General features: G+C 39.4%; 1 protein-coding gene across 5 annotated transcripts in view; it reads right to left on the bottom strand.

Annotated features, from left to right (window-relative positions):
- LOC127412498 (putative protein TPRXL) overlaps positions 1-16,070 on the bottom strand; it is a 48,534-nt gene that overhangs the window by 11,292 nt on the left and 21,172 nt on the right. For all 5 annotated transcript variants that reach the window (XM_051648954.1, XM_051648963.1, XM_051648983.1 and 2 more), the window contains one exon: positions 12,921-12,971. In XM_051648954.1, coding sequence (XP_051504914.1) covers positions 12,921-12,971 — 51 coding nt within the window. The remainder of the gene's footprint in view (positions 1-12,920; positions 12,972-16,070) is intronic.

Genomic DNA, 16,070 nt, shown 5'->3' with positions numbered 1-16,070 from the left:
TTAAAGGGATAGTTCACCCAAAAATGAAAGTTCTCTCATCATTTACTCACTCTTATACCATCGCAGATGTGTATGACTTCCTTTCTTCTGCAGAACACAAATTATGATTTTTAGAAGAATATTTCAGCTCTGTAGGTCAGTACAATGGACGTGAAAGGGTGCCAAAATTTTGATGCTCCAAAAAGCAAATAAAGGAATCAAAAAAGTATACAACTCCAGTATTTAAATCCATATTTTCAGAAGTGATATGATAGGTAAGGGTGAGGATGAAACAGATCAATATTTGTCAATTTTTGCTAGAAGATCTTCTCCCTGCCCTACAGAGGGTGATATGCAGAGAAGAATGTGAATCACCAAAAACACAAGAAGAAGAATGTGAAAGTGATCTGTTTCTCTGTTTCTCGTCCACACATTCTCATATCACATCACTTCTGAAGATATTAAGATTTAACCACTAAAGTCTTTTACACTTATGCTGATTTATGTGATGTTTTTTAGCTTTAAAATGTTGGCACCCATTCACTTGCATTTTATGGATCAAAAGAGCTGAGAAATTCTTCAAAAAATCTTTATTTCAGTTCAGTAGATGAAAGAAAGTCATACACATCTGGCATAAGGGTGAGTACATGATAAGAGAATTTAAAGTTTTGGGTGAACTAGAGCTCTTGTCAGATCTGGATGAATCTGTCAATAAGAAGAGTAATTTCTAGTAATTATTACGGTGAAAACGTGAACAATGTCCCTCAGGGACATTATACAGTATATAATGTTGAAATATAAACCAAAGCAAGATCATGCCTTATTAATGCCTACTTTCACTATTTCATAGCTTTTAGTTGTTAGTTCAGTGTAGTTACAGTTTTTAGTGTCGAAAGAATTTAGATAATAAGTTCTGCACCACTCCCTAAATGCAGAGTACATAGCCTGCGTAGTGCTGTAAACCCGGTCGCCTCGCACACGCACATCTCTCACTGCACACGCAGAAATGCTGTCTGTTCACGTTCAAATGTTGTCTGTTCAAATGCTGTCCAGTTGTCAATCACATGAACGGCAGAGCAAAAGGCATTTACACTTAACTTGGATGTTTACATGGATTTATACAGTTAATCAGCCCGAAGTAGCTGCAATAGTTTCCAGTACCCTCGCATGGGGTAAATGCGAAAATACTGCTCATGACATGCGGGACGCGGGACAAAGCGGACTAATATTTAGCTGAAGATTTAAAAATGTACACTTAAAAACTGATGTCACAAGAGCCCATATTTACAGAATCACCTTGAAAATGACCATCATCATGACACAGAAAAGCCAGTGATATCATTAGAGCCACAACTTACCTCGGCATGCTGCCTTAAGTTGGAGCTGCAATTTTTATCTTGAAATATCTGCTTGTCTTGGTGTTAGGGATGGGCGATACCACTTATTTTCTTTTCGATCCGATACCAAATACTTTTAGGCCAATATCGGCGATGTCGATAAAAATACTGATACCTCTATTAAATTGAATTTTTACGAATTCTTTGGATAAAATCAGTAACTTTTTTATTACTTAATTTTTTATTTATTTATTCTGTTTATGGGCCTAAACAGAAAATTATTAGGCTGCTTTGTTTACCTTTTAAAAATTAGTTAGTATAGGCCACATATAAAACCTTAAAATTAACCATAGATATTATTATATGGTTACTATTACTAAAACCAAGTTACCATATGGAAAAGTGCTGTCTGACTGCTAGTGTATTTTATCATTTTTAGATGAGTGGAAGAAAAAATAGTTCCGGTGCCATGCAATAATTCGCTCATATAATAATTTTTCCACTTTGAAGCTTATGAGATGCATTAATATTCATGTAATCTAAATAATAAGATAACTTGTTAAAAAAAACGTCAGAATCGATATTTTTATGTGAGGATCGATATTCTTGATACCATATCAGTATCAGAAGAATCGATAATTTAGTATCGATCCGCCCATCCCTACTTGGTGTTAAATGAAGGCATTGCACGACAAAACTATTATTTTTTCACTTTGCGGAGCGAAGAAAATGTTTCACTTTGAAGAGCATGATGCTGCAGCACTGATGGACTCGGCTTGTGTGACAGTATGTGACAGCGCGCACAGCTGTGTGAACTTCCACTGTCGTAAAAGTCCCATTCGATAATCTCTCAATAAATTACGCATTAGTTAAAATTAAACCCAGTAAAGTAACGACAGGAATGCCGGCCACTGTAACTAAGTAAAAGTAATTTTTTTTCATTAGAAATTTACTTGAGTAAGAGTAAAAAATACCCACTTTTAAACCTACTCTAAAAGTACAATTTTTTAAAAAAGTTACTCAAGTAAATGTAATGGAGTAAATGTAGTGCATTACTACCCACCTCTGGGTACGAATTGGCCGGCATTTACAACTTTATTAAGGGGAATATGTGTAGATGGTAGGGATGTGCCCGAAGCCGAATACCTTATTCGGAAAGGCACAAATAATGACTTCAAAATGAATAACGGATTTATGCGAATAATATAAAAAATATTGATTGACTGATTAACCAAGGATAAAGCAACATTTTAAATAAACATATCCAAAATTACAACGAATTTATGGATCTGTATGCCAATATTTCTAAAGTGTAAACCTTATGAATGAAAATGCGCACATTGTGATTTCAGATCGGATGGGAGCAGTCTCGACTCTGTTAATTGTGTGCGTCTGGAGCTTGTCAAGTGAAACATTAACTAAAATATGACATCATATACACTTTCCACTTCTTGAAATGTCTATATTATTGTATCACATGATTCACACGTGATTCCCATGTAATTATTTATAGCCTAATCCTGAGCGTGATGTGAAATTCCTGACCTCATGTTGGAGCTCGTCATTCCGTCTCTTAAAGTTGACCACATTTATGTCCACATCAGCGATTAAATTAATTATCTGGTTGAGACTTTATTACGAAAAAAAAAGTTAAAATGCTCCATAAAGGTTAAATGCTCCATAGAATGGCATATTCATCTATTAGGAATATTCCTCCTTATGTAAAACAAAGAAACTGAAACATGCTCCATCTTTTTTTCTTCTTCTTTAAACTGTGCTAAATTTGAGAATGTTAAGTGTTCATGAACTCTGGAAAGGCACTGTATAAATTTTACATTATTATTTTTATTATTATTATTATTAACCTATTATTATTATTATTATTAATAGTTATTATTATTATTTAACTAAATGATGTCCTATCATAAAAATTCCTGATAGACTTGGGACTTTCACCTGTTTGTAGGCTATATTGATTTTATTTTCATTTCTTTTAATGTTTGAATTTGTATTAATTATTCACTGCAAAATGTATGCATGCACAGATAAACGAAAATTTTGTTTCATGCAGATGTTAATATCTGAAATACCAGGAGAAACCACAACATATTCCACAATTAATGTAGCCTACAAATTCAGCTTCATCAGGTAAGAAAAAGAAGAATATAATAATAAAAAAATTAAAATAATTGTATAATAATAGTTTTTGTACATAATAATTGTATAATGATAATAATAATAATAATAGTAATAGGGGGCCTGCGTAGCTCAGCGAGTAAAGATGCTGACTACCACCCCTGGAATTTGTGAGTTCGAATCCCAGGGTGTTCTGAGTGACTCCAGCCAGGTCTCCTAAGCAACCAAATTGGCATGGTTGCTAAGGAGGTAGAGTCACATGGGGTAACCTCCTCGTGGTCGCTATAATGTGGTTCGCTCTCGGTGGGGTGCATGGTGAGTTGTGTGGGATTTACCACCTCAACCTCCTAAAACTGTGTACAGAGGCAGTCCCCGTGACTTTGGCGATGGTGGTTCCAGAGAGGGAGATCGAGTCACCCCGGTCACTTGTGGAAACCACCTCGCACTATCCCAAATCACGGAGGTTGCCAGGTTGCAAGGAGAATTCTCCGACTTGTTCTCGCCTCTTCCTGGTTGTATGAATCTCATTGAGCACCATATCAAGATGACCCCAGGGGTAGTGGTACGTAGTCATCCCTACCGATTACCCATGCACAAACAAAAGTGGTTCGGGAAGAATTAAAGGCCGTGATGGATATGGGGGTAACAGAAGAATCCCACAGTGACTGGGCCAGTCCTGTGGTTTTGGTTCCGAAGTGCAACAGTGCAGTCAGGTTCTGTGTAAATTAAAGAAAAGTCAATGCAGTGTCTAAATTTGATGCGTACCCGATGCCTCGGATTGATGAGCTGCTCGAACGGTTAGACGTGGCTCGCTTTTATTTGACACTGAATTTAACTAATGAATATTGGCAGATTCCCTTAACTCTCATGTCCCATGAAAAGATGGCATTTTCCACACCGTTCGGATTACACCAATTTGTGATGCTTCCGTTCGGTTTGTTCAGGGCCCCGACTACATTTCAGCAGCTCATGGACCGAATCCTCAGACTGCACGCTGCTTACGCCGCTGCCTATCTTGACAACATAATTATTTACAGTAATAATTGGCAACGGCACCTGCAGCATCTGAGGGCTGTACTGAGGTCATTGAGAAGGGCAATTGGGCGGTTGGAAGTACGATATCTGGGCTTTCACTTGGGTCATGGGCAGGTGCGGCCCCAAAGTGATAAGACATTTCCTGGGGCTGGCAGCCTATTATCATAGGTTTGTGCTGTACTATTCGACCATCACTAACCTGCTGACTGATCTTACTAAATAGGGGGCACCAGATCCAGTCTAGTGGACAGAGCCACGTCAGCAGGTGTTCATGCAGGTGAAAGCTGCACTTTGTGGTGGGCCATTATTGCACTCTCCTGACTTGTCTCTCCCTTTTATATTGCAGATGGACACATCGGACAGGGGGTTGGGAGCAGTACTGTCCCAGATGGTAGAGTGGGAGGAACGCCCCATGCTGAACATTAGTCGCAAACTCTCACTGAGGGAGACTAAGTACAGCACGATAGAGAAGGAGTGTTTGGCCATCAAGTGTGCGGTCCTCACCCTCCGGTACTATCTGTTGGGGCATACTTTCACCCTCTGTTCTGGCCATGCCCTGCTCCAGTGGCTCCATCACATGAAGGATACCAATGCATGGATCACCCATGGATCAATGGTATCTGGCTCTCCAGCCTTTTAAATTCGAGGTGGTCCACAGGCCAGGGGCTCAGATGGCTGTTGCGGATTTCCTCTCCAGAAATGGGGGGGATTAAGTGACAGGCTGGATGGCTCCCCGGCCTGAGTCGGGTGATGGGGGTATGTGTTGATGTGGACATGGCCGAGTGACATCTGTGTCGAGAGAGGCCAGGAGAGGAAGAGCGGTAAGGACTAAGAACCTGTGGGAAATCATCTCTAGCAGCTGTTTTGTTTCGCAATGAGAGCCAGTTAAAAGTGCAGTTCAGACTGCCAGAGGAAAGAGAGACACCTGAGTGTGTGTGTGCCCTGCTGAATTTCAGACTGTGTGTGTTATACTGAAAAGAAGTGTAAATAAAGAAACCTGGATTGTTTATCCGGCTCCCACTTCCTCCTTCCTACCTGAACAAATGACTTATCACAAGCATGGAATCCAGAAAAATGTAATGGAAAATGCAGAATTTGCAGCTGCAAGACTTTATGCAGTTCTTTTAATCAAATCATTTTCTGTGTGATTTCATCAGTAATCTGAAGCTATTTATTTGTTGCCAAAGTATTGATTTACTATTGATACCAAGGCATCAGGGCTGGTATTGTACTGAAGACAAAATTTTGGTATCAGAGTAACCTTAGTAGTGAAGCACTGTGCAACCGTAGCAATCTACACTACGGTGGGGATAAAGGTCAGAATGGTCCACCACCAACAAACTGACATTACGCACTAGCCAACAGGGTAGTAGGCCATTAAACATTACTCTTGACATTGGAAAGGGCCAAGAAGTGTAAGCCTATGCAATTTTTCTGGCAGAGGACTCGTAGTAAGCACTAGGTCACTCAGCATTTGCACCAGCATTTGCAGGCCCAAGTATACTCTTGCATTGGGCAATGAGGATTCAGCATCCATGTATATTGATTTATTCACAAGTATGTTCAGTTTACATGGTTAGATTATAATCTCTCCATTATGTTCAGGTTTATTTATTTATTGTTTGTGGCTGTATTTTGTTAGAATTTATATGTTTATGGCTATTATTCCTTATGCAGTAATTGTCACTGCTGTATCTCTGCATTTATTGTATTTATCTTTTGATACTTCTTGTTTTCTGTTAGTCACTTCTATAGCATATTAAATCACAATCACTTGCACTGATTTACTCCAGATGTCCACAATCGCTATTCTCCCTTAAAAACGCAAGTGTAATTTTTTGCTGCGTGCCTACTGAAACTTAGTGATAGGTAATTGCACAACAACATTACTGAATTACAAATAGCATAACAGAATGCATATTGCTGCTCAAATATAAGAAATAATCAAATTAAAACTGGTGTGTTATTTACTACACATTCAACGTTATGCTATGTGTGTTTTCTGTTTATTTAGAGGTAATTTGGGTAATTATCCATTTCAAAGGATACAATTTAACTGTAATACTTGTAATACATATTATTTTCCTGCATTCATAGTATTTTCCAGCTGATGCTCTCATTTTCCAATAGTCGCTCCTATCACATAATAAACCACTATCTCATGCATTGATTTGTATCTACAATCATGTTCTCTTTTAAAGGGGTACGATCAATCATTGATGCATGCATGTGACATAAGTAGTAAGCAATTGCACATCCACATAACTGAATCACGAATCATGGCACATCATGCATAATTGCTACCAATATAAGAATAACTGAAATCAAAACAGGGTGTATGATTTATTCCATTTATAGAAAGTGTTTTCCTTTATTAAGGGGGTCAGTTAGGCAACATATTAGTATAGGGATTTGCATTATGGGCTAACCGTTGCTAATAATGCTCGTAATTACATGATTTACTTTTTTTTTTTACCACTTTTTCTCCCCAATTTGGCATGCCCAATTGCCAGTGCTCGCTAGGGGTGTGTTCACACTTGTAGTTCGGTTCTCTTGGTCCTCTTGGTCCGGACCAAAAAAGAAAATTATACATTTAGTCCTGGTTCGCTTAGCATTCACACTGACATTTTTAACACCGAACCTAAAAATACAAAACCAAAGGCATCAGGAAAAAGATTGGACAGATTTTATGACGTATATTTTTTGACGGAACTTGCCGATCATCCAAAACAATGCTGGCTGCTAGGCGAAATGCGCTCATTATGGAAGCGGACCGAGACCCACTATTCAGGCGGTCTCTGTCCGCTTGTTTGGTGCGCACCAAGGTTCAGATGGCAGTGTTCACACTTGTTCAAATGAACCGCACTAACAGAGCAATCGCACCAGAGTTCGTTTTAATCGAACCAAACCTACCAAGTGTGAACACACCCTAGGTCCCTGGTGGTGCAGTTGCTCACCTCAATCTGGGTGGCGGAGAACAAATCCAAAATCAAGTTGCCTCTGCTTCTGAGACAGTCAGCCCGCGCATGTTATCACATGGCTTGCTGTGTGTGTTACCGCAGAGACTTAGCATGTGTGGAGGCAATCACGCAATTCTCTGCGATCTCCACAAGTCCCATCGAGAGCGAGAACCACTATATTGCGACCACGAGGAGGGTAACCCATGTGACTCTACCCTCCCTAGCAAACAGGCCAATTTGGTTGCTTAGGAGGCCTGGCTGGAGTCCCTTAGCACACCCTGGATTCGAACTCATGACTCCAGGGGTGGTAGTCAGCTTCATTGCTTGCTGAGGTATTCAGGCCCCTGTATTATTTACTTTTAAATCTTAACTTTATTGTATGTGGCATATTTTAATAAGTTTAAATTAGGTTTTAATATCCTTTTGGGGTAAGCCACTTTCCCCTGCCTTGGTCGCATTTCGGCAGGATCTGTTTGTTCAAGTGAGAATCCTGACGCTGAACCGCAGGACCAGGCTTACTCCAAGGGAAACTCTTCTTTCACTAAACTCATGCTATTCCCACACTTTTGAGTCCTCTGCGAGAAGTGGATGCCTATGCAATGTTTCTGGCAGAGGACTTGTTGTAAACATTACGTCAATCATTCATTCAGTTCATTCAATCAAATCTAGCTTATACAGGTGCATCTCAATAAATTAGAATGTCGTGGAAAAGTTAATTTATTTCAGTAATTCAACTCAAATTGTGAAACTCGTGTATTAAATAAATTCAATGCACACAGACTGAAGTAGTTTAAGTCTTTGGTTCTTTTAATTGTGATGATTTTGGCTCACATTTAACAAAAACCCACCAATTCACTATCTCAAAAAATTAGAATACATCATAAGACCAATAAAAAAAACATTTTTAGTGAATTGTTGGCCTTCTGGAAATTGTTCATTTACTGTATATGTACTCAATACTTGGTAGGGGCTCCTTTTGCTTTAATTACTGCCTCAATTTGGCGTGGCATGGAGGTGATCAGTTTGTGGCACTGCTGAGGTGGTATGGAAGCCCAGGTTTCTTTGACAGTGGCCTTCAGCTCATCTGCATTTTTTGGTCTCTTGTTTCTCATTTTCCTCTTGACAATACCCCATAGATTCTCTATGGGGTTCAGGTCTGGTGAGTTTGCTGGCCAGTCAAGCACACCAACACCATGGTCATTTAACCAACTTTTGGTGCTTTTGGCAGTGTGGGCAGGTGCCAAATCCTGCTGGAAAATGAAATCAGCATCTTTAAAAAGCTGGTCAGCAGAAGGAAGCATGAAGTGCTCAAATTTCTTGGTAAACGGGTGCAGTGACTTTGGTTTTCAAAAAACACAATGGACCAACACCAGCAGATGACACTGCACCCCAAATCATCACAGACTGTGGAAACTTAACACTGGACTTCAAGCAACTTGGGCTATGAGCTTCTCCACCCTTCCTCCAGACTCTAGGACCTTGGTTTCCAAATGAAATACAAAACTTGCTCTCATCTGAAAAGAGGACTTTGGACCACTGGGCAACAGTCCAGTTCTTCTTCTCCTTAGCCCAGGTAAGACGCCTCTGACGTTGTCTGTGGATCAGGAGTGGCTTAACAAGAGGAATACGACAACTGTAGCCAAATTCCTTGACATGTCTGTGTCTTGATGCCTTGACCCCAGCCTCAGTCCATTCCTTGTGAAGTTCACCCAAATTCTTGAATCGATTTTGCTGGACAATCATAAGGCTGCGGTTCTCTCGGTTGGTTGTGCATCTTTTTCTTCAACACTTTTTCCTTCCACTCAACTTTCTGTTAACATGCTTGGATACAGCACTCTGTGAACAGCCAGCTTCTTTGGCAATGAATGTTTGTGGCTTACCCTCCTTGTGAAGGGTGTCAATGATTGTCTTCTGGACAACTGTCAGATCAGCAGTCTTCCCCATGATTGTGTAGCCTAGTGAACCAAACTGAGAGACCATTTTGAAGGCTCAGGAAACCTTTGCAGGTGTTTTGAGTTGATTAGCTGATTGGCATGTCACCATATTCTAATTTTTTGAGATAGTGAATTGGTGGGTTTTTGTTAAATGTGAGCCAAAATCATCACAATTAAAAGAACCAAAGACTTAAACTACTTCAGTCTGTGTGCATTGAATTTATTTAATACACGAGTTTCACAATTTGAGTTGAATTACTGAAATAAATGAACTTTTCCACGACATTCTAATTTATTGAGATGCACCTGTACATTATAAGGTAGCTGCTGACAAGATAGTGAATATTGAGAAATCAACCCTCCTTTCGAATACCTCCCGAATATTCAGAACGGTCTGAGGGTGAAGTCTTCTCCATTCAAGCCCACTGTTCTTTTTGGTGACCACAAAATAGCAGCTGTAGATGCCTTTCTGTACTTCACATTTCAGCACTGTATCTATTGTGTCTTTGCCAAGGAAACTTCATACTTTTGGACTGGCGTGTCCCGCACCATCACTACCCAGGCCCTCTCGAGGGCTGCTAGGTGACATGGAGACCCCTTAAATCTCTGTGTAGTGACATGACAGTCTTCAGGCATGCCATCAACAATAGTAAAAACAAGGTGAAACCATCCTGTATCACACTCTTGTTCCTGATCACAATGGCGGGGAAAGCGAGAAGCAAGTTCCTGACAAATTCAGCCAGGAATGGCACCTATAGACCTGCCAATTTCCTGGGCACAGACATTGGAGGCCAGAGCACCAATTTGTGGCATGTCACATTTAACAAGCACTGCAAAAGCACCAGTACCAGAGACCTGAACTTTCACTGACTAGGGAGAATGTCAAGTCATTATAAGCTGCTTGTGCAGCTCTGGAAAGAATGGCTCTGATGGCGAATCTTGGAGGTGCGCCAACCTGGTGAACACCATTCATCCTTTTTTTTTTAAAGCTCATGCAAGAAACTTCAAGCAACTCAGAAGTCTCAGAAGCCACTTTTCCCATTTTCGTGCCCACAGGGAGAAATTACAGTAAGTGTCTCACTTAAGCACATACTGTACATGTCTCACTGATGAAAGCGACAAAATATCCCTGACATCACCACCACTGAACATAAACAATAGCAGCACACCTGAGCGAGCCGCAAATCGCCACGAGCGTACTGAACAGCCAAAGCCACTTGATGGAGAAGAGGAGAGACACAAGGCTTAAGCAGGCAACAAATCATACTCAAACTCTCCTTGCTCTATATCCTGTACTTGCGGGCCTCCCTCATGTGGTCCATTGGGAGCTGCAGAAGGAGTATGGCGGGAGGAGATGGGAGCTACTTTGACTTTTAAACAAAAGTGAGCTGAGAGGGAAGCATTTCGAGTTTCTTGCATGTCCATTTTCAACATTCGGTCTAACAGTGATATTTATACCTGTGTAACGTAGCCAGCTGGTAGGTAGCTGTGCAGTATGTAAACCTCACTCCCCTGGCCTCAAGAGGCACACTAGTGACTGATGCTAGAGGCTGTAGCCTTTAGCCTCCTTGTTAGCGTGCCCGCCTCCCATGCCAGAGATGCCGGTTTGAATCCCGTTCGGAGCGGGTCGAGCAGGACCGGTTACACCTGCAGAAGTGTGGCTGTGTGTATTTTGTAACTATTTTTGCGAATATATGGCGGGATGTTCTTTCTATACATTTTACTGTGTTCTAAGCACCTGCCTGTAACCATTCATGTGTTTGAATCATGTTTATTTGTTCTCTAAAGAGTTAAATCTATGGGGTTTTGTTGGTGTAGTTGTATGTGCTTTTTGTTTTTTAGCAGTTTTTGATTAAATTATCTATTGCTTTATTATCAGTGTGTTGCTTGAAATTATTTAATAAAAACAAATATTCAATAGTGAGTTTAAAGTGTGTTCCTTTACCCTACCTATCAATGCCATGACTTTATCAAATAATAATTTGTAAAACTCCATGTATATAAAAACAATGTAAAAGAATTTGTCATCTGATTGAAGTCTTGAAGTCTGTCCCAAATGCACACTTTTACCATTCATGCCCCCTCATGGACTTGCTGACTAGCACCCGATTTGTCTGCACTCAGAGGAAGACCACAAGGGCAGAGGGTGGCATTTGGGACAGGGCCAGAGCCGTGTCTCTGACATCACCTCTATCCGGGCAGGTAAGCTCCACTCTGCCCCCCAGTGTATGGGATGTGTAAAATGGAAGTGTGGTGTCTAAACTAAAGTGTACCCTAACGTTACAGTAATCATAGGTTTTAATGATTTCTCATTGAAGCACTTTTGGAGCTAGTATATTCCTTTTTGAGGGGATTTTTGATGAATGTGTGAGTGTTTGTGTGTGTTTATTAGGAAGCCAGTGTGTAATGATTATCTTTGACAGTGACAACAACTTAAAATAGTTTTAATTAAACATGTAATAGTAAAAAAAAAAAAAAAAAAAAAGAAAAGAAAAGAAAAGAAAAAGTGTGGTCCTCAAAGCTAAAGGGATCCCTCTTTGCAGGCCACAGGCTTGCCAAAGTTGAGTACCCCTGGTGTAGAGAATCAAGTGACACTATCATCTGCATATGTTCCTCCACTGGAAAAATTTCCAGTGAAATAATTTTTACTGCCAATTATGAAAACAGGAAAACAAGGACATTTAATGTCTATTTTAGATACACAGGTTCTCTCTGATAAAATTAGTAAAACTGTCTTTCTTCTAAGTGTGGCCAACATCTTATGGAGTTTTGTGATGCTTGCCACAGTCGCCTTCGGCTTGCTCACTGGGGTTCTAAATACAATTATGATTTAATTATTTAATTGTTTATTTTTATACACAATTTACAATCATATTTAATCAAACTACACAATGATGACTCTAAGACTTTATAGATATTACCATTTCATTTGCTGTTCATTCATTTGCATTTCATAATGCATGATTTTCTGTAAAGCTGCTTTGAAACGATGTGTGTTGTGAAAAGCGCTATACAAATAAGAATGGCTTTAATTGACTTGACAACTGCCACTTTAAATCATTAATTAACTTTCATGAGTAATTACTTAAATAAGTAAAAAGCACTTGTTACATTGTAACAAAGTGGTAACCTGCTATTTTTTTAAAGTAGCTATTTCTATTTGATCTAACCCTTAGAATTAGTTTTGTTGGTGTAACCTAATGTATTCCGGTTGATTCAGTGATGTTAAATAATATTTGACTTGAATAAAGCCAGTTAATTTAGGTTGACATTTTTTTTTCAGTGTAGTCAACACATGTGCTTCAAAACTATCATGCGCTCACACTATCTCACACTGAATGTAATAGGCCTGTTTTGCTGTCTAGTTTAAAGCTGAAGTGTGTAATTTCTGCTAGCTCAACTAAACATAATTACAAAAATAAACATTGTTTTCAAAACAGCTTTCTGAAAACCAATGATCTAGTTGCAAAATTTGTCATGATTTTAGCCTACATGTTTGTTAACAGAATAAATAGTCTCAGAGTGTAAAACAAACTCACCTGTAGGTGGTGACGAACTAGGTTTATCAAAAACTGAACCGTTATTTGCACCTGAAACGGCATAAAACACATACAGTATAAACCAGGTCTCATGGTCACTAGCAACATTCATTAAACATATTCATATGCTGAAAACCTACTTCAACAGTAGCAAGCATAATTAAACAGAGGCTTAAAACCTCATATATATATATATACAGGTGCATCTCAATAAATTAGAATGTCGTGGAAAAGTTCATTTATTTCAGTAATTCAACTCAAATTGTGAAACTCGTGTATTAAATAAATTCAATGCACACAGACTGAAGTAGTTTAAGTCTTTGGTTCTTTTAATTGTGATGATTATGGCTCACATTTAACAAAAACCCACCAATTCACTATCTCAAAAAATTAGAATATGGTGACATGCCAATCAGCTAATCAACTCAAAACACCTGCAAATGTTTCCTGAGCCTTCAAAATGGTCTCTCAGTTTGGTTCACTAGGCTACACAATCATGGGGAAGACTGCTGATCTGACAATCATTGACACCCTTCACAAGGAGGGTAAGCCACAAACATTCATTGCCAAAGAAGCTGGCTGTTCACAGAGTGCTGTATCCAAGCATGTTAACAGAAAGTTGAGTGGAAGGAAAAAATGTGGAAGAAAAACACGCACAACCAACCGAGAGAACCGCAGCCTTATGATTGTCAAGCAAAATCGATTCAAGAATTTGGGTGAACTTCACAAGGAATGGACTGAGGCTGGGGTCAAGGCATCAAGAGCCACCACACACAGACATGTCAAGGAATTTGGCTACAGTTGTCGTATTCCTCTTGTTAAGCCACTCCTGATCCACAGACAACGTCAGAGGCGTCTTACCTGGGCTAAGGAGAAGAAGAACTGGACTGTTGCCCAGTGGTCCAAAGTCCTCTTTTCAGATGAGAGCAAGTTTTGTATTTCATTTGGAAACCAAGGTCCTAGAGTCTGGAGGAAGGGTGGAGAAGCTCATAGCCCAAGTTGCTTGAAGTCCAGTGTTAAGTTTCCACAGTCTGTGATGATTTGGGGTGCAATGTCATCTGCTGGTGTTGGTCCATTGTGTTTTTGAAAACCAAAGTCACTGCACCCGTTTACCAAGAAATTTTGGAGCACTTCATGCTTCCTTCTGCTGACCAGCTTTTTAAAGATGCTGATTTCATTTTCCAGCAGGATTTGGCACCTGCCCACACTGCCAAAAGCACCAAAAGTTGGTTAAATGACCATGGTGTTGGTGTGCTTGACAGGCCAGCAAACTCACCAGACCTGAACCCCATAGAGACTCTATGGGGTATTGTCAAGAGGAAAATGAGAAACAAGAGACTAAAAAATGCAGATGAGCTGAAGGCCACTGTCAAAGAAACCTGGGCTTCCATACCACCTCAGCAGTGCCACAAACTGACCACCTCCATGCCACGCCGAATTGAGGCAGTAATTAAAGCAAAAGGAGCCCCTACCAAGTATTGAGTACATATACAGTAAATGAACATACTTTCCAGAAGGCCAACAATTCACTAAAAATGTTTTTTTTATTGGTCTTATGATGTATTCTAATTTTTTGAGAGAGTGAATTGGTGGGTTTTTGTTAAATGTGAGCCAAAATCATCACAATTAAAAGAACCAAAGACTTAAACTACTTCAGTCTGTGTGCACTGAATTTATTTAATACACAAGTTTCACAATTTGAGTTGAATTACTGAAATAAATGAACTTTTCCACGACATTCTAATTTATTGAGATGCACCTGTATATACACACACACACACTGGCGGACAATAGGTTGGAATAATGTACAGATTTTGCTCTTATGGAAGAAATTGGTACTTTTATTCACCAAAGTGGCACTCAACTGATCACAATGTATAGTCAGGGCATCAATAATGTGAAAAACTAGTTTTACAATTGTAAAAAAAATTCAGAACTTCTTAAACTACTTCAAAGAATTCTCATTAAAAATCCTCCATGTGCAGCAATGACAGTTTTGCAGATCCTTGTCATTCTAGCTGTCAGTTTGTCCAGATACTCAGGTGACATTTCACCCCACACTTCCTGTAGCACTTGCCATAGATGTGGCTGTCTTGTCGGGCACTGATCCCACAAAAGCTCAATGGGGTTAAGATCCATAACACTCTTTTCCACTTATCTGTTGTTCGATGTCTGTGTTTCTTTGCCCACTCTAACCTTTTCTTTTTGATTTTCTATTTCAAAAGTGGCTTTTTCCTTTGCAATTCTTCCCATAAGGCCTGCACCCCTGAGTCTTCTCTTTACTGTTGTACATGAAACTGATGTTGAGCAGGTAGAATTCAGTGAAGCTGTCAGCTGAGGACATGTGAGGCGTCTATTTCTCAAACTAGAGACTCTGATGTACTTATCCTCTTGTTTAGTTGTGCATCTGGCCTTCCACATCTCTTTCTGTCCTTGTTAGAGCCAGTTGTTCTTTGTCTTTGAAGACTGTTGTGTACACATTTGTATGATATCTTCAGTTATTTGGCAATTTCAAGCAATGTATAGCCTTCTTTCCTCAAAACAATGACTGATTGACGAGTTTCTAGAGAAAGCAGTTTCTTTTTTGCCATTTTTGACCTAATATTGACCTTAAGACATGCCAGTCTATTGCATATTGTGGCAACTCAAAAACAAACACAAAGACAAAGTTAGGGTTCATTTAACGAACCAAACAGCCTTCAGCAGTGTTTGGTATAATGGCAAGTGATTTTCTAGAACCAAATTAGCAATTTAGCATGATTACTCAAGGATAATGTGTTGGAGTGATGGCTGCTGGAAATGGGGCCTGTCTAGATTTGATCTTCTAAATTTCTGGCCGCCAGTGTATATAAATATCAAATAATATATACAGTTGTGCTCAAAAGTTTGCATAACCTTGGAGAATTGGTAATATATGTACCATTTTTAAAGAAAACATGAGTGAGCAGGCAAAACACATTTATTTTATTTCTTATGGGATTCATATTCAACTGTAGGTTATAACAGAATGGCATAATCATAAAACAAAACATGGCAACAAAGAAAAAAAATGAAATGACCTCTGTATGCAAAAGTCTGCATACCCTTACTTCTTTATACTGTGTATTTCCCCCTTTAGCATCAATGACAGCATGCAGTCTTTTGTAATAT

This window comes from Myxocyprinus asiaticus, chromosome 2 (genome assembly GCF_019703515.2).
Source record: "Myxocyprinus asiaticus isolate MX2 ecotype Aquarium Trade chromosome 2, UBuf_Myxa_2, whole genome shotgun sequence".
Classification (NCBI taxonomy): domain Eukaryota; kingdom Metazoa; phylum Chordata; class Actinopteri; order Cypriniformes; family Catostomidae; genus Myxocyprinus; species Myxocyprinus asiaticus.
This window is presented reverse-complemented; position numbering and strand designations above follow the sequence as displayed.